Raw genomic sequence first — 12,230 nt, 5'->3', positions numbered from 1 at the left:
CCAGGCTGTTTGTGGCTGGTTGGCAGTCTACTGAGCCATTTCCCAGAATGGTCTTGGTGGGGGGGGGGTGAGGCTGTGTGGGAGAGCAGGAGTGAGGGAGTGGGGGAGAGCAGGAGTGAAGGAGTGGGGGAGAGCAGGAGTGAGGGTGTGGGGGAGAGGTTCATTGAGGGTAAAGGAGGGGACGATAGAGATAGGCGGCCTGCTTGCCATGTGAGGACCCCCTGATGCCAAAACAAACCCAATACCGACCTTCGGTAATATTGACTGCCAGACCGTTATATGAGGCTCTAAATACCGGTCTCCCAAATCGGTCGTTATTACTGGCAGATCGGTATAAAAGAGGCCGTTAAATTGAGTGAATATTGTAGTCATATATGGCTTTAACCCTTAAACCGCTAAGGGCTTTTTGGCCTGCAACACTGCCAGGTGCAACAAAATGAAATCCAAACAATTCTTTTGTCTTATAAAAGTGTTCATTTGTGTTCCCTGATCACAGGGGAAAAAAAAAAAACGTAGGTGGCATGTTTTGGCCGCAGTAGGGCGGGAAAGTCTGGCAAAAAAGATGTGTTGACAGAGCAGGTGCCAGACGAGAGCTGCATAAGTGGTACTTGGATCTTTCAGGTGTCAACTCCCCAGCTGACAGGTGGGAGTTGCCACAAAGATATTATTACCTAATTATTTCAATGTCTGATTGATTTTTTCTTATTTTTTTGCAGTAATATTATTCAATAGCGTGTAGTGTGACATATTTATATAATAAATTGTGTGAATCATCGCTGTACTCAAAATTATGGTGTGCATATTAATGATTCAGTTATTATGCGATTCAATTATTATGTTCATAAAACAATAAACAAATAGTTTTGCTGTTATTACACTATATACACAGGTTATATATAAGTATCTGCATGTTTTGGTCACCATAACGAACCACTAAGTTGGTATTGTGAGTCAAAAAGCAACGAAGAGTGGTCGCCACACACCAGCCAATCAGCCACTGGTCGACACTCCCTTCCTCACCTCCTCACTCGCCAACATTCTCCTCCCACCATACTGTTTTTGCTTTTATTCACTATATACAGACATTTATATATAAGTATCTACATGTTTTGTTCACCATATCTGTACATCTAAGCTCATATAGTGAGTTCAGGCAATAAGAGATGTTACCTTGAGGTGCTTCCGGGGCTTAGCGTCCCCGTGGCCCGGTCGTCGACCAGGCCTCCTGGTTGCTGGACTGATCAACTAGGCTGTTGGACGCGGCTGCTCGCACCCTGACGTATGAGTCACAGCCTGGTTGATCAGGTATCCTTTGGAGGTGCTTATCCAGTTCTCTCTTGAACACTGTGAGGGGTCGGCCAGTTATGCCCCTTATGTGTTGCTACACAAACAGTCAGCTGCTTCCCTCACTGGTTCAAGGTCAGACACACTAATATTTCTCCTCCAACAATACTGTTTGTGGTGTTATTACACTATATACACACATTATATATAAATATTTACATGTTTTATTCAACATAACTGAACAAATAAGCTGGTATGGTGCCCAAAGACCATAGTGGCCACCAGTAAACAACATGACATGTCATGCAGACGATGCACCTCCCTCACCAAAATGAAGGCTCCCAACATAATCCTATTGCTGTTATTACACTCTATACACATGTTATATATAAGTATCTACATTTGTGTTCACCATGGTGAACTACTAAGCTGGTATGGTAAGTCCAGTTAATAAAAGGTGGCCACACACAGTCAGAAGATGACGCCACCTCCCTCCCTCCCTAGGCATTACTCCTCCCACCATAGAGCACAGTGCTAAATATCATCACAATCCTGCTATTATCAGAATCCTAGTCATTTCTGGGGGAGCCCCTATGGCTTCCCGGAGCTATCCAGGCTGATATGGATACCCCTAATATTTTTGCATCAGTCAATGTGGGTGGAGTTCTAGGCCTACCGGAGACCACGAGCCAAAACCTGGCCCCTCACAGAGGCACATGGAGCAATGGCCCATAGAAGTGCACATGTGATTTGGAGCATTCTATATCTGCCATTGATCTGTATAGGCACCCAGAAAGGTAAGCTTCACAAAACAACCTTTATTCTGGTTAAAACAACGAAAAATGCCAACGAGTGGACAGAACTCGCCAAAAGAAAAATGAGCAAACAAGCATGACGTCACTGGAGCTGCGCCACATGTCTGTGCAGCTTCCCCCGTCCTCGGGAGGTGGAGAGGGGAGCCCCTGCATCGGTGATCCACCTCTCAGTTCCTTGGCTGATGGGATCGTGCACGGTCATGTGGCTCCAGCTCCGGTCTTCTTCAGTGCTGTCTTTGTTTTCAGTGCTGCTCTTACAGTGATCGTGTGAGCTGGGAGTATTATTCTTAGGTACTCGGACTGCGTGTGCTTAGGGTCGCCTTCCCTAAGTGCCCTGCAAGTACAGCTCTTGGGGCTTGGGGTTCTCTTCCACAAGTCACCTTGGATCTACCTCTGTTGGCCTTTTGCTGCTTGGCGTTTGGCCGCCCCAAGTGTGTGGGGGTTCCCTCCCCTCCTTGTTGCCTTGGGGTAAGTGGTAGTTAATGCACTGGTGGGGCACGGGGTACTGCATAGTTCGTTTTCACCTTAACAGCGACCGCTCTATTCTTTTCGGGTATGTTGTACTCTTGTGAGGTTTTTCTTTTCTTTTTGCCTGGTGGGGGGGGTCTGCCTTGTGTTTTTCCCTCCCCTTATATTAGGGTCGTTTGTGTGGTGGCGCCCCCTGCTTCGCCCTCGTGAGTGGACACGTCCCATCAGTTCAGTTTTAGCAGTTTGCTTGGTAGTCTGGGGTGCCGGTTAGCAGTACCCTGCCTGATATAACCCTTAGGAGACCCAGTTTAGGGGCCCCTGGGAAACCCCGCATTGCACGATAGATTTAGGTTATTGTAACATGCTCGGATTGTCGCTTCCCTGGACGCCCCGAGACTGCCCCGCTTTGCTTTTAGGGACGCGGACAGGGGGGGGGGGTGGTCGCTTTGGCCATGGTTCCATCCGTGCCCCCTCATTCTTCCCCTTCGGTGGTTCATTCGTTCCCCCCCCCCCCCTCTGCTTGAGAAGCATCTGAGAGGGCTTCAGGGTCGGGGCAGGGTTGACTTGTGAGAGTTTGGTCCACTAGGCTGTTGCTTGGAGTGGCCCACAGGCCCACATACCCACCACAGCCCGGTTGGTCCGGCACTCCTTGGAGGAAACAATCTAGTTTCCTCTTGAAGATGTCCACGGTTGTTCCGGCAATATTTCTTATGCTTGCTGGGGTGGGGGAGGGGTTGAGCAACCGTGGACCTCTGATGTTTATACAGTGTTCTCTGATTGTGCTTATGGCACCCCCTGCTCTTCACTGGTTCTATTCTGCATTTTCTTCCATATCGATCACTCCAGTATGTTGTTATTTTACTGTGTAGATTTGGTACTTGGCCCTCCAGTATCTTCCACTTGTATATTATTCGATATCTCTCTCGTCTTCTTTCTAGTGAGTACATTTGGAGGGCTTTGAGACAATCCTAATAATTTAGGTGCTTTATCGCGTCTATGCGTGCCGTATATGTTCCCTGACGGCAGCAAGTCACGGCCTCTGTGTCTGGGGACACGCTTTGGGTTGATCCGGTTTCCCTTCTTTCCTGTTCGTGGGGACGGGTCTCTCACATCGTCTGCATGCTTATTAAGTCTAGCCAGCCTGTGGTGTATCCCCGTGCCCACGACGTTCGTAAGTTTGCTGCTCTTGCTGCCATCTTTGGCAACATGTCTTGGGTTGACATTCGGGCACGGGGTTTTTGGCTATCGAAGAGGGTCCTGGCTGCACGCTACCTCGTGCACGTCCCTGGGCCTAATCGGGCCTGTGTCTCTTTGGGTCGGCGCTTGCAGCCTGTTGTCTCAACTTCGAGTTGAGGTGTAGAGCACCGACTGCTTCCCGGGTAAGTCCCTTTCTCTTTCTGTCTTTGATGAGATAGTTCCAGGGAGCCGTAGGGGCTCCTCCCAGAAAACCAGCGTTGAATGTAATGAAACGCAATTTTCTGGATGAGTCCCAGAGGCTGCCCGGCTGCCCTCCCTCTGGTCGGCGGTTTTTCCCCTTTTTGATATCCAGCCTCTCAAATGAGAGGTGAATCTCCGGCGTGGGGGTCTGGGGCCCCCCATTTCCCCTCTCGGGGACGGGGAAAGCTGCGCAGACATGCGGCGCGGCTCAGGTGACGTCATGCTTGTTTGCTCGTTTTTCTTTTGGGGAGTTCTATCCACTCATTGGCATTTTTCATTGTTTTAACCTGAATAGGGATTTGTTTTGTGGCACTTACCTTTCTGGATCCTTGTGCCTCTGTGAGGGGCCAGGTTTTGGCTCGTGGTCCCTGGTAGGCCTAGAACTCCACCCACATTAACTGATGCAAAATAGTTAGGGGTATCCATATCAGCCTGGATAGCTCCAGGATGCCCCTGGGACTCACCTAGAAAATGTCGCTTCATTACATTCAACGCTGGTTTTTTATCACAGTCAAGGGTCTTCTGTAATACTATCATCGCTAAATAATAGCATGTTCATATATATTTTGACATTTTTAGGTGATGCTGTGGTCACAAGCTGAACAAAGCTGAACAGTGGTGCTGTGCGCTCAAGCTGCATGCGTCAGCCTTGGTGGCTCACTCAGAACTGAGGCTCTCACACCTGGATATGTTACCCACGATTTTTTTTCAAGATCGCGTTTGTTTACTATCGGGTCTGGCTGGACTATAGCTGCCCCTATCCCTCGCAGGGCATTTAAAATCGTGCACTAGACCCTCAATCGTATATGTATGTATTGTGCGGTTTCGGGAAAGTTACTCCCATTGTATATGTATGTATGTACTGCGCGGTTTAAGTGTTAAGCCGCCAGACAAAACCTGGCAGCTATAAGAAGATCAAATGTGTGTGGGAGGACTTCCTGCAGCCACAAGAATCATTCCTCTGAAAAATTTCCAATCTCTGACCACAAATATTTTTGTCACAGATATTCACATATTTTAGTCAACTACAGTTTTCCACTTTTATTGGCAAGTTCAGTGTATATAATATTTTTAGTAAAAATAAAGAAAAAACTCATCTGTGACATATATTATTTTATTCACAAAACAATTTCTCCTGTTTTTAATCCAGCCATTTACCAACAGAACCATTAGATGCTGATGACCAGGAAGAGGACTCTGTGTCACTTGGTGGAGACGGTCTCCCAGAAGACACACCTCATAGTGATGACAATGTCAGTACCTCGTGTGTTGGGGACGACGAGACCAGTAGAGATGACACACTCCACACACACACTAACTTCACCAACTTTGCATGTAAAAAGTGCACCACTAGTGAGGTGAGAGATTGTCAAGTGAGGGGGTAATGTGAGTAAAGCTCCCTCGGTAGCTTCCAAATAATTCCTGTTGTTGGGGGACAGGAAGCCTGTACTTTGTCTTGTATCAAGGTCACTCTATGGTTGACCTACTGACTTTCCCCAGGATGCAACCCACAACAGTTGCTTAACTCCTGGGTACCTACTTACTGCTGGGCAAACAGAGTCATTAGGTGAAAGGAAACGTCCATCCATTTCTGACCTGCCGGGATTCGAATCCAGGATCGCCGTTTGTGAGTTGAGATCATAGCTGTACTGCAGGATCTCCAATATTCAAATTGTCTTTGTATCCGTAAAGCATCGGTTCCTAACTTTGAGGTGTGAGGTGCTCTCAGTGTACTTATGCAACCTGACCCCCTTACTAAACGCACTACATTTCTAACGCAGTTGACCCCGGCATAAAAATTGTGGTGGTTTACGGGAATTTAAAAACTCCACAATAGCGATCCTTCGAGGTCATAACAATTATCGGCTACAGTAGATTAGATGGGTAGTGTGGGTTCTGACACTTTTGTTTAGGTTAACCACAGCATTTGTTACGGACAGGAAATAGTCAAAACGGGCTGGGTTGTAAGACATCAAATCTTTTACATCAGAAACAAATATACAACTACAGCTACATTGGTTCATCCAACCTATGTATTTATACAGTTGTTAAAGTTTATTGTAATATACAAACGGAAAATTAATAAAATTAAGTATTGAGTCATTGATCATATAGAATTTGTTATTTTCTTGTTCAGCGATACCTTGGTTTTCGAATTTAATCTGTTCCCAAAGACAGGGGCGTAAGCCGAAAATTCACAAACCGAAACGAATTTTCCCAAAAGAAATAATGTAATTACTGTAACCCTGCGATTATCCGGGATTCAAACATCCGGAAAACGCCCTTATATGGTCAAAATTGTGATCGGATAAAGTTATCACAATATCCGGCCAAAATGGCCACAGGAACCGGATAAAAGCTGGTTTGGCCGGATGAAAATTCGGCCATACCGTATTGAAATTGAAATTGAAATTGAAATAAGTTTATTGAGGTAAAATACACACAAAGGGATGAGGTAGCTCAAGCTATTCTCACCCTGTTCAGTACAACGTGTTAGTACATACATAGACACACATCACAAACAATAAACCTGTTACCAAACATTCTGAGAGATAAACATGTACATTTCCTCCTTCACAAGTAGTATGGTATCAGACGTACACAAATACTTTTATGACCTAGTTATAAATTCAACAAAATATTACAGTCTTGGTGCAAAATTCTTATATCTCTCAAGAATATCATCAACCTTTCCTTTGTGACACATCCAGGCTATTTGCTCAGGAACAGTCCTTATCTCAGTGTTTCTATATACATTAATCAACGGACAATCAAGAACATATTAATCCCGTCTGTGGCTCTAGACGCATGGTGGAGGAAGGGGTGGGGTGGGTGGGTGGTGTTGGGAGGGTAGGAGGGGAGCGTCGGGAGGGACCACCTGGGTACAGGAATTACCATTAATTTTAGAACAATTAATCATAGCCAAAAACAAATGAAATAAGTACTAGTAAATATGTAATAACAAATAAATAAGTTTCCTAAAAGCAATGTGCACAGGCTGAAGTTTCCTTAGAAAATATTGTGAGTTTCAACCCATGTGCGTCCGTCCCTCGTGTTATACACAGTGCTGCACCATTAGTGAAATATTTTTTTAAATAACTTTTTATTTTCATAGTAACTTTGAACATTTTTGGCCAAGACTATGTCTGGTAGCAGCATCAATCGTTCTGGAGGTGTTAAGAGGAAGAAGGTTGTCCTAGCAATTAAAGACAAGTTACGTGTTGTTCAACCAGTGAGGCGCCACAGGCAAGCCAAGTGCCTTCAAGTGAGGCGCAAGCAAGCGCCTTCAACAAGTAAGGCGCCACAGGCAAGCCAAGCGCCTTCAACAAGTGAGGCGCAAGCAAGCGCCTTCAACAAACGAGGCATCACAGGCAAGCCAAATGCCTTCAACAAGTGAGGCTTCACAGGCAAGCCAAGCGCCTTCAACAAGTGAGGTGTCACAGGCAAGCCAAGCGCCTTCAACAAACGAGGCCTCACATGCAACCCAAATGCCTTCAACCAGTGAAGCTTCAGCAGCTGGCAGTCAAAACTAACTTTGCTTAATGAACTGTACAGTAATTTTAAGTGTTAATTTTAGTGTTGTGTTAGTATAGGTTACGTAAATTGTTAAGAATTCTTAACTTCAAGATGTGTGGCATCAATCAAGAAGACGAACACCAACAAGATAAGTTGAGGTTTCTAGTTGAATATTTAATAATTATATGTGGCAAGGCAATTCAAATTATGTTGTTTGTAGTATAAAAATAGTTGGAAATGGTCAATTTTGGACTCGTAGGTAAAAAAGTACCATTATCCGAAAAATGTGATAATCCGGCTGGGGGTCCTTCCCATATAGTCTGGATGATCGAGTGGAGACAGTATTTATTAATCAATCCATATGGAATTAATCCGTTCCACACTCCCAAAAATATTAGCTTCAAAATACATTTCATACATAATACGCCCAAATATCTTGTATGTACATGTACATGTTATAGCTTACCTTTATTGATGACTCTTGATGGCATATGGAAGATGGTGAGGAGGAGGGAGGAGGAGAGGTGTTACTGTTTGGAAGGGGAGTCTCCTTCCATTATAACATCAGGCAGTGAGGACTTCTCTGGTGTGCACACTCTGGCACATTTTGCCTGCATAACACTAGGACCTGCTTGTGGCTCACTGCTTGCTTGTCTTACTAACAATCTGTCTAAAGGCACTTGTTTTTCCCTACATTTTAATACTTGTCTGTAGTAAGACAGCACATTGTCATTTAAAAGGTCAATGCAACGGCCTGCTACAGCTTTATCTGGGTGAGTTTTCTCAACAAAACTTTGCAGTTCTTCCCATACTTCACACATTTTCTTAATGAAGAAATCTTAGGTTGAACTTAGGTTGTACATACTAAAAACAGCAGAGATAGCACCGCTCCATAAAGGAGGAAATAAGGCAGAAGCAAAAAATAACAGACTGATAGCACTAACATCACACATCATAAAAATCTTTGAGTGCTAAGAAGTTAGATCACAAAATACATGGAATCACAGCATCTCCATAACCCCGGACAACATGGTTTCAGAACAGGGCGCTCTTGCCTATCACAGTTGCTGGACCACTATGATATGGCACAAGATGCCATGGAAGACAAACAAAACGCTGATGTAATATATACACAGATTTAGCAAAAGCCTTTGACAAGTGTGACCATGGTGTTATTGCACATAAAATGCGTTCAAAAGAAATTACCGGAAAAATAGGCAGATGGATCTACAATTTCCTCATTAATGGAACCCAATGTGTTATAGTCAACAAAATATAATCCGGTCCATCAACTGTGAAGAGCTCAGTCCCCCAGGGTACTGTGCTTGCTCCAGTACTTTTTCTCATCCTCATATCGGACATAAACAAGGACACAACCTATAGTACTGAATCATCCTTTGCAGTGTTTTAGATTTTCTGTGTGTGGACGTTGCTTCGTTCGTTTCTCTGCTTCTGGGAGTGGGGTGGCTCTGGGTGGAGCCTTCTCCACCTCTGTACTGCACCTTGTCTTCTGCTGGGCACGCACCTGTGGACGTCTTTCAACTTTGACTTCACATTTTCTTCAGGTCCCGGTACATACGATACCTCCTGCCTTTTGTGCACATAGTGTTTCAGGCAGGCCTCTGGCGTTGCTCCTGGTATGTTACTCTGCTCGACTGTGTTGTGGCTGGGTTGTGCCTCTGCTCTGCAGGTGAGGTTGTACTGTCTGGCGACTGTCGGCCAGGTGCTGGGTCTCGACGTTTGGTGGGGTACTTTCCTGGTTGTCCTTGCACCTGGGTCTTTTTCCCTATATTTGGGCACTCCTTCGTTCTCTCGGTCCATGCTTCTGTGTCCTCCTTCCTTGCTTGGTCTCTGCTCTGGACACTTCTTCCTTGCCTATCTTCGGTGCCTGGCTGCACCCTGATGTCCATGGTGTCTCTCTGTGTGTGGGCGTCCTCCCACTTCACACTTTGTGGTTGGTTGTGTACTTTCCACATTCAAATTTCAAACTCGCCTTTTTCTTCAGGAATAGTACTTACACAGTTGATATACGAACGTGCTGTTGGTGCTAGTACTTCCATTACCTGCAGCCACTCATACGTATAGCGTTTTGGGCAAGTTCCGGTCCTTTGCGTTCCCGACGGCTACTTGGTCCGTTTTCATATTTTTTTCCTTGCTTGTTCCCATTTTCCTCCTCCTAAGCTACACATGGCTGTGCTTCTGGGTCAGATCTTCTTGGCTATACTGTTGTTGGGTGCTGAGGTGGGCCTCTGTCCTAGTTCAGTTCCCTGCTTTTGGACTGCCCCTGTGTTCCGTTTTGGTACCGAGTTCCTTCACTTTTTTTTGTCTCACTGCAAGCTTCTGTGTTGCACTGTCTGGGGGAAGTTGTGGACTTCCGGTCCGCCGCTCCTGCCCTACTGGTTTCCCTTTTTGGGTCTGGTAGCTGGGATTCCAGTCCTGGTTCCAGCTTTTCCTTGTTCCTTTTCCGGACCGTACATTTTTGTTTGCCTGCGGTTTGCATCGTGCGTAGTTTCCCCTCAGGTCTCCCTCGAAGATGTGAGAGTCGTTGTTCCCTGCTGGAGCTGGTTGCGCTGCTCCTTTGGGTTGGTAGGGTTGCTGTTTTTCGTTTCGTGTTTCGCGTTTTCCTTCGTGGTGCCCGCTGTCCTCGTTGGCCTCTGCCTGGGCCCTGGCTTTTCGGTGTTTGGCCTTGTTGGTCCTTTAGGGGTGCTGGGGGGGGGGAGGTTCCTCCAGGACGGCACGTTTCTGCTCACTCTGGTTGGTTCCTTCGGCTCGCTGGGGTTGGGTTTCCTGGTTCCCTGGTGGCCATTCCTTTTGGTTTTGGCCTTCCTTGGTGGACCCTGCTGCTTTCTTTGGTTTTGATTCTGTGGGTCTTCCCACGGCTCTGCCTCCATTTTGCGGGTCGGTTCCGTCCTGTGCAGGGCTGGTTTGTTCCTCCCCTCGAATCCTTGCATCTCGGCTTTTAACTCGTTTCTCGTCGCTTGTGTGGGCGCCGGTGGCTGCATTGTTGGTCTCCCTCCTGCGTGCTTCACCGTGCTTTACCTCCTACCTGTGTGTGGTTTGTCCTGGCGGTCCTTCTGGTTTTCCTATCACTGCGAAGGGTTCTTCGGTCTCTGATAGGGTTGTCTTGTCTTTCCCTTTGGGGTTGTTAAGGGACCGTCTTCTGGTACCGTGTACTGTCTTGGGTGGCGCTGGCAGAGCCGCTCCAGCTTGTGGTCGGTGTTGCTGTTCCTTCTTCGTTCCGCTTGCTGTCTTGGGAGTTATTTTCCCTCCTGCCTGCTCTTGTGTTTCCAGTGCCGTCCTGGTTGAGTGCCCGAGTGGTCTCTTTTTCTTCTCCTCGGTTTGGTCTTTGGGTTGCTGTTTGGTTGGTCAGGCTGGGGATGCTTCCTTGTTGTTCGGTTGCGGTTCTTCGCTGTTCGCGGCGCTTCTTAGCCTCTGGGATCACAGGCGCGTTTTGGTTTGCCCGGGTTCCCTTCCTTCCCTCATTTCTGTTCTGGGGTTCGGGTCTCCCGGGTTGTCTGCAGGTTTTTTCTCTTCTTGAGGTTATCTTGAGGTTATCTTGAGATGATTTCGGGGCTTTAGTGTCTCCGCGGCCCGGTCCTCGACCAGGCCTCCACCCCAAGGAAGCAGCCCGTGACAGCTGACTAACTCCCAGGTACCTATTTACTGCTAGGTAACAGGGGCATTCAGGGTGAAAGAAACTTTGCCCATTTGTTTCTGCCTCGTGCGGGAATTGAACCCGCGCCACAGAATTACGAGTCCTGCGCGCTATCCACCAGGCTACGAGGCCCCTTCGTCTGTGGTCTTGTTTTTAGGTTAGGGGGTGTGGCGTCCGCCTCCCAGGTCCTTCCCTCTTTTACTTATCTGTGGTGAGGTAGCTCCGGGGAGCAGATGGGGCTCCCCTCCAGAAAACCAGCATTGAATGTAATGAAATGCCATTTTCTGGGTGAGTCCCGAAGGTTCCCCAGCATCCCTCCCTCTCTCCGGTTGGCAGTGTTTTTCGTGCTCTTTGACATCCAGCTTAAGAACTGAAGGTTGGGTCGCCAGTGGATGGGTCTGCTGGGAGGGGGGGTTGCGCAGACGGCAGCGCGGCGACGTGTGACGTCATGGTTGTTTGCTCATTTCTTTTAGGGGAGTTCTATCCACTTGTTCGGCTTGTGGTAGCAATATTTTCACCAGAATAGTTGTTTGTTTTGGGATGCTTACCTTTCTGGGTGCCTGACTCGGTCGATGGCAGACATAGAATGCTTCCAACCACACGGGGGTTTCTATAGGCCATTGCTACCACATGCCTTTCTAGAGGGGGCCAGGTTCTGGCCGTGGTTCCCGGTAGGCCCATAAGAACTCCATACACATGACTGATGCCAAAGTCTGACATTAGCATATCAGTCTAGTAAGCTCCGGGGAGCCTCCGGGTCTCACCCAGAAAATGGCGTTTCATTACATTCAATGCTTTTTTTTTAAATATTCGTCTAAAATCAATTTCTGAAAATATTTTTATGAAAGTTTCACGACACTGAAGCCAATAAGTTGGAGATTTGTTTAACATTTTTAAGTAATTTTTACATAATTTGAATATTTTTTAAATTATACCCCCTTATGCTGAGCAGTTTAAGGTTAAGGCTCAGAGCAGGCATCAGTGTATTGGTCTTTTCATAGTATCAAAGTACAGTATATGTATCGGAATACGATATCAGTATTGGTCAAAATAAG

The 12,230-nt window shown here is 46.6% G+C and overlaps 1 protein-coding gene across 3 annotated transcripts in view; it reads left to right on the top strand.

Moving 5' to 3' along the window:
* LOC123764317 (uncharacterized) overlaps nucleotides 1-12,230 on the top strand; it is a 54,237-nt gene that overhangs the window by 13,095 nt on the left and 28,912 nt on the right. For all 3 annotated transcript variants that reach the window (XM_069338329.1, XM_069338335.1, XM_069338338.1), the window contains exon 8: nucleotides 5,169-5,362. In XM_069338329.1, coding sequence (XP_069194430.1) covers nucleotides 5,169-5,362 — 194 coding nt within the window. The remainder of the gene's footprint in view (nucleotides 1-5,168; nucleotides 5,363-12,230) is intronic.

This window comes from Procambarus clarkii, chromosome 5 (genome assembly GCF_040958095.1).
Source record: "Procambarus clarkii isolate CNS0578487 chromosome 5, FALCON_Pclarkii_2.0, whole genome shotgun sequence".
NCBI lineage: Eukaryota > Metazoa > Arthropoda > Malacostraca > Decapoda > Cambaridae > Procambarus > Procambarus clarkii.
The sequence above is the reverse complement of the archived record's forward strand: the minus strand, read 5'-3'. Positions and strand labels throughout refer to the sequence as shown.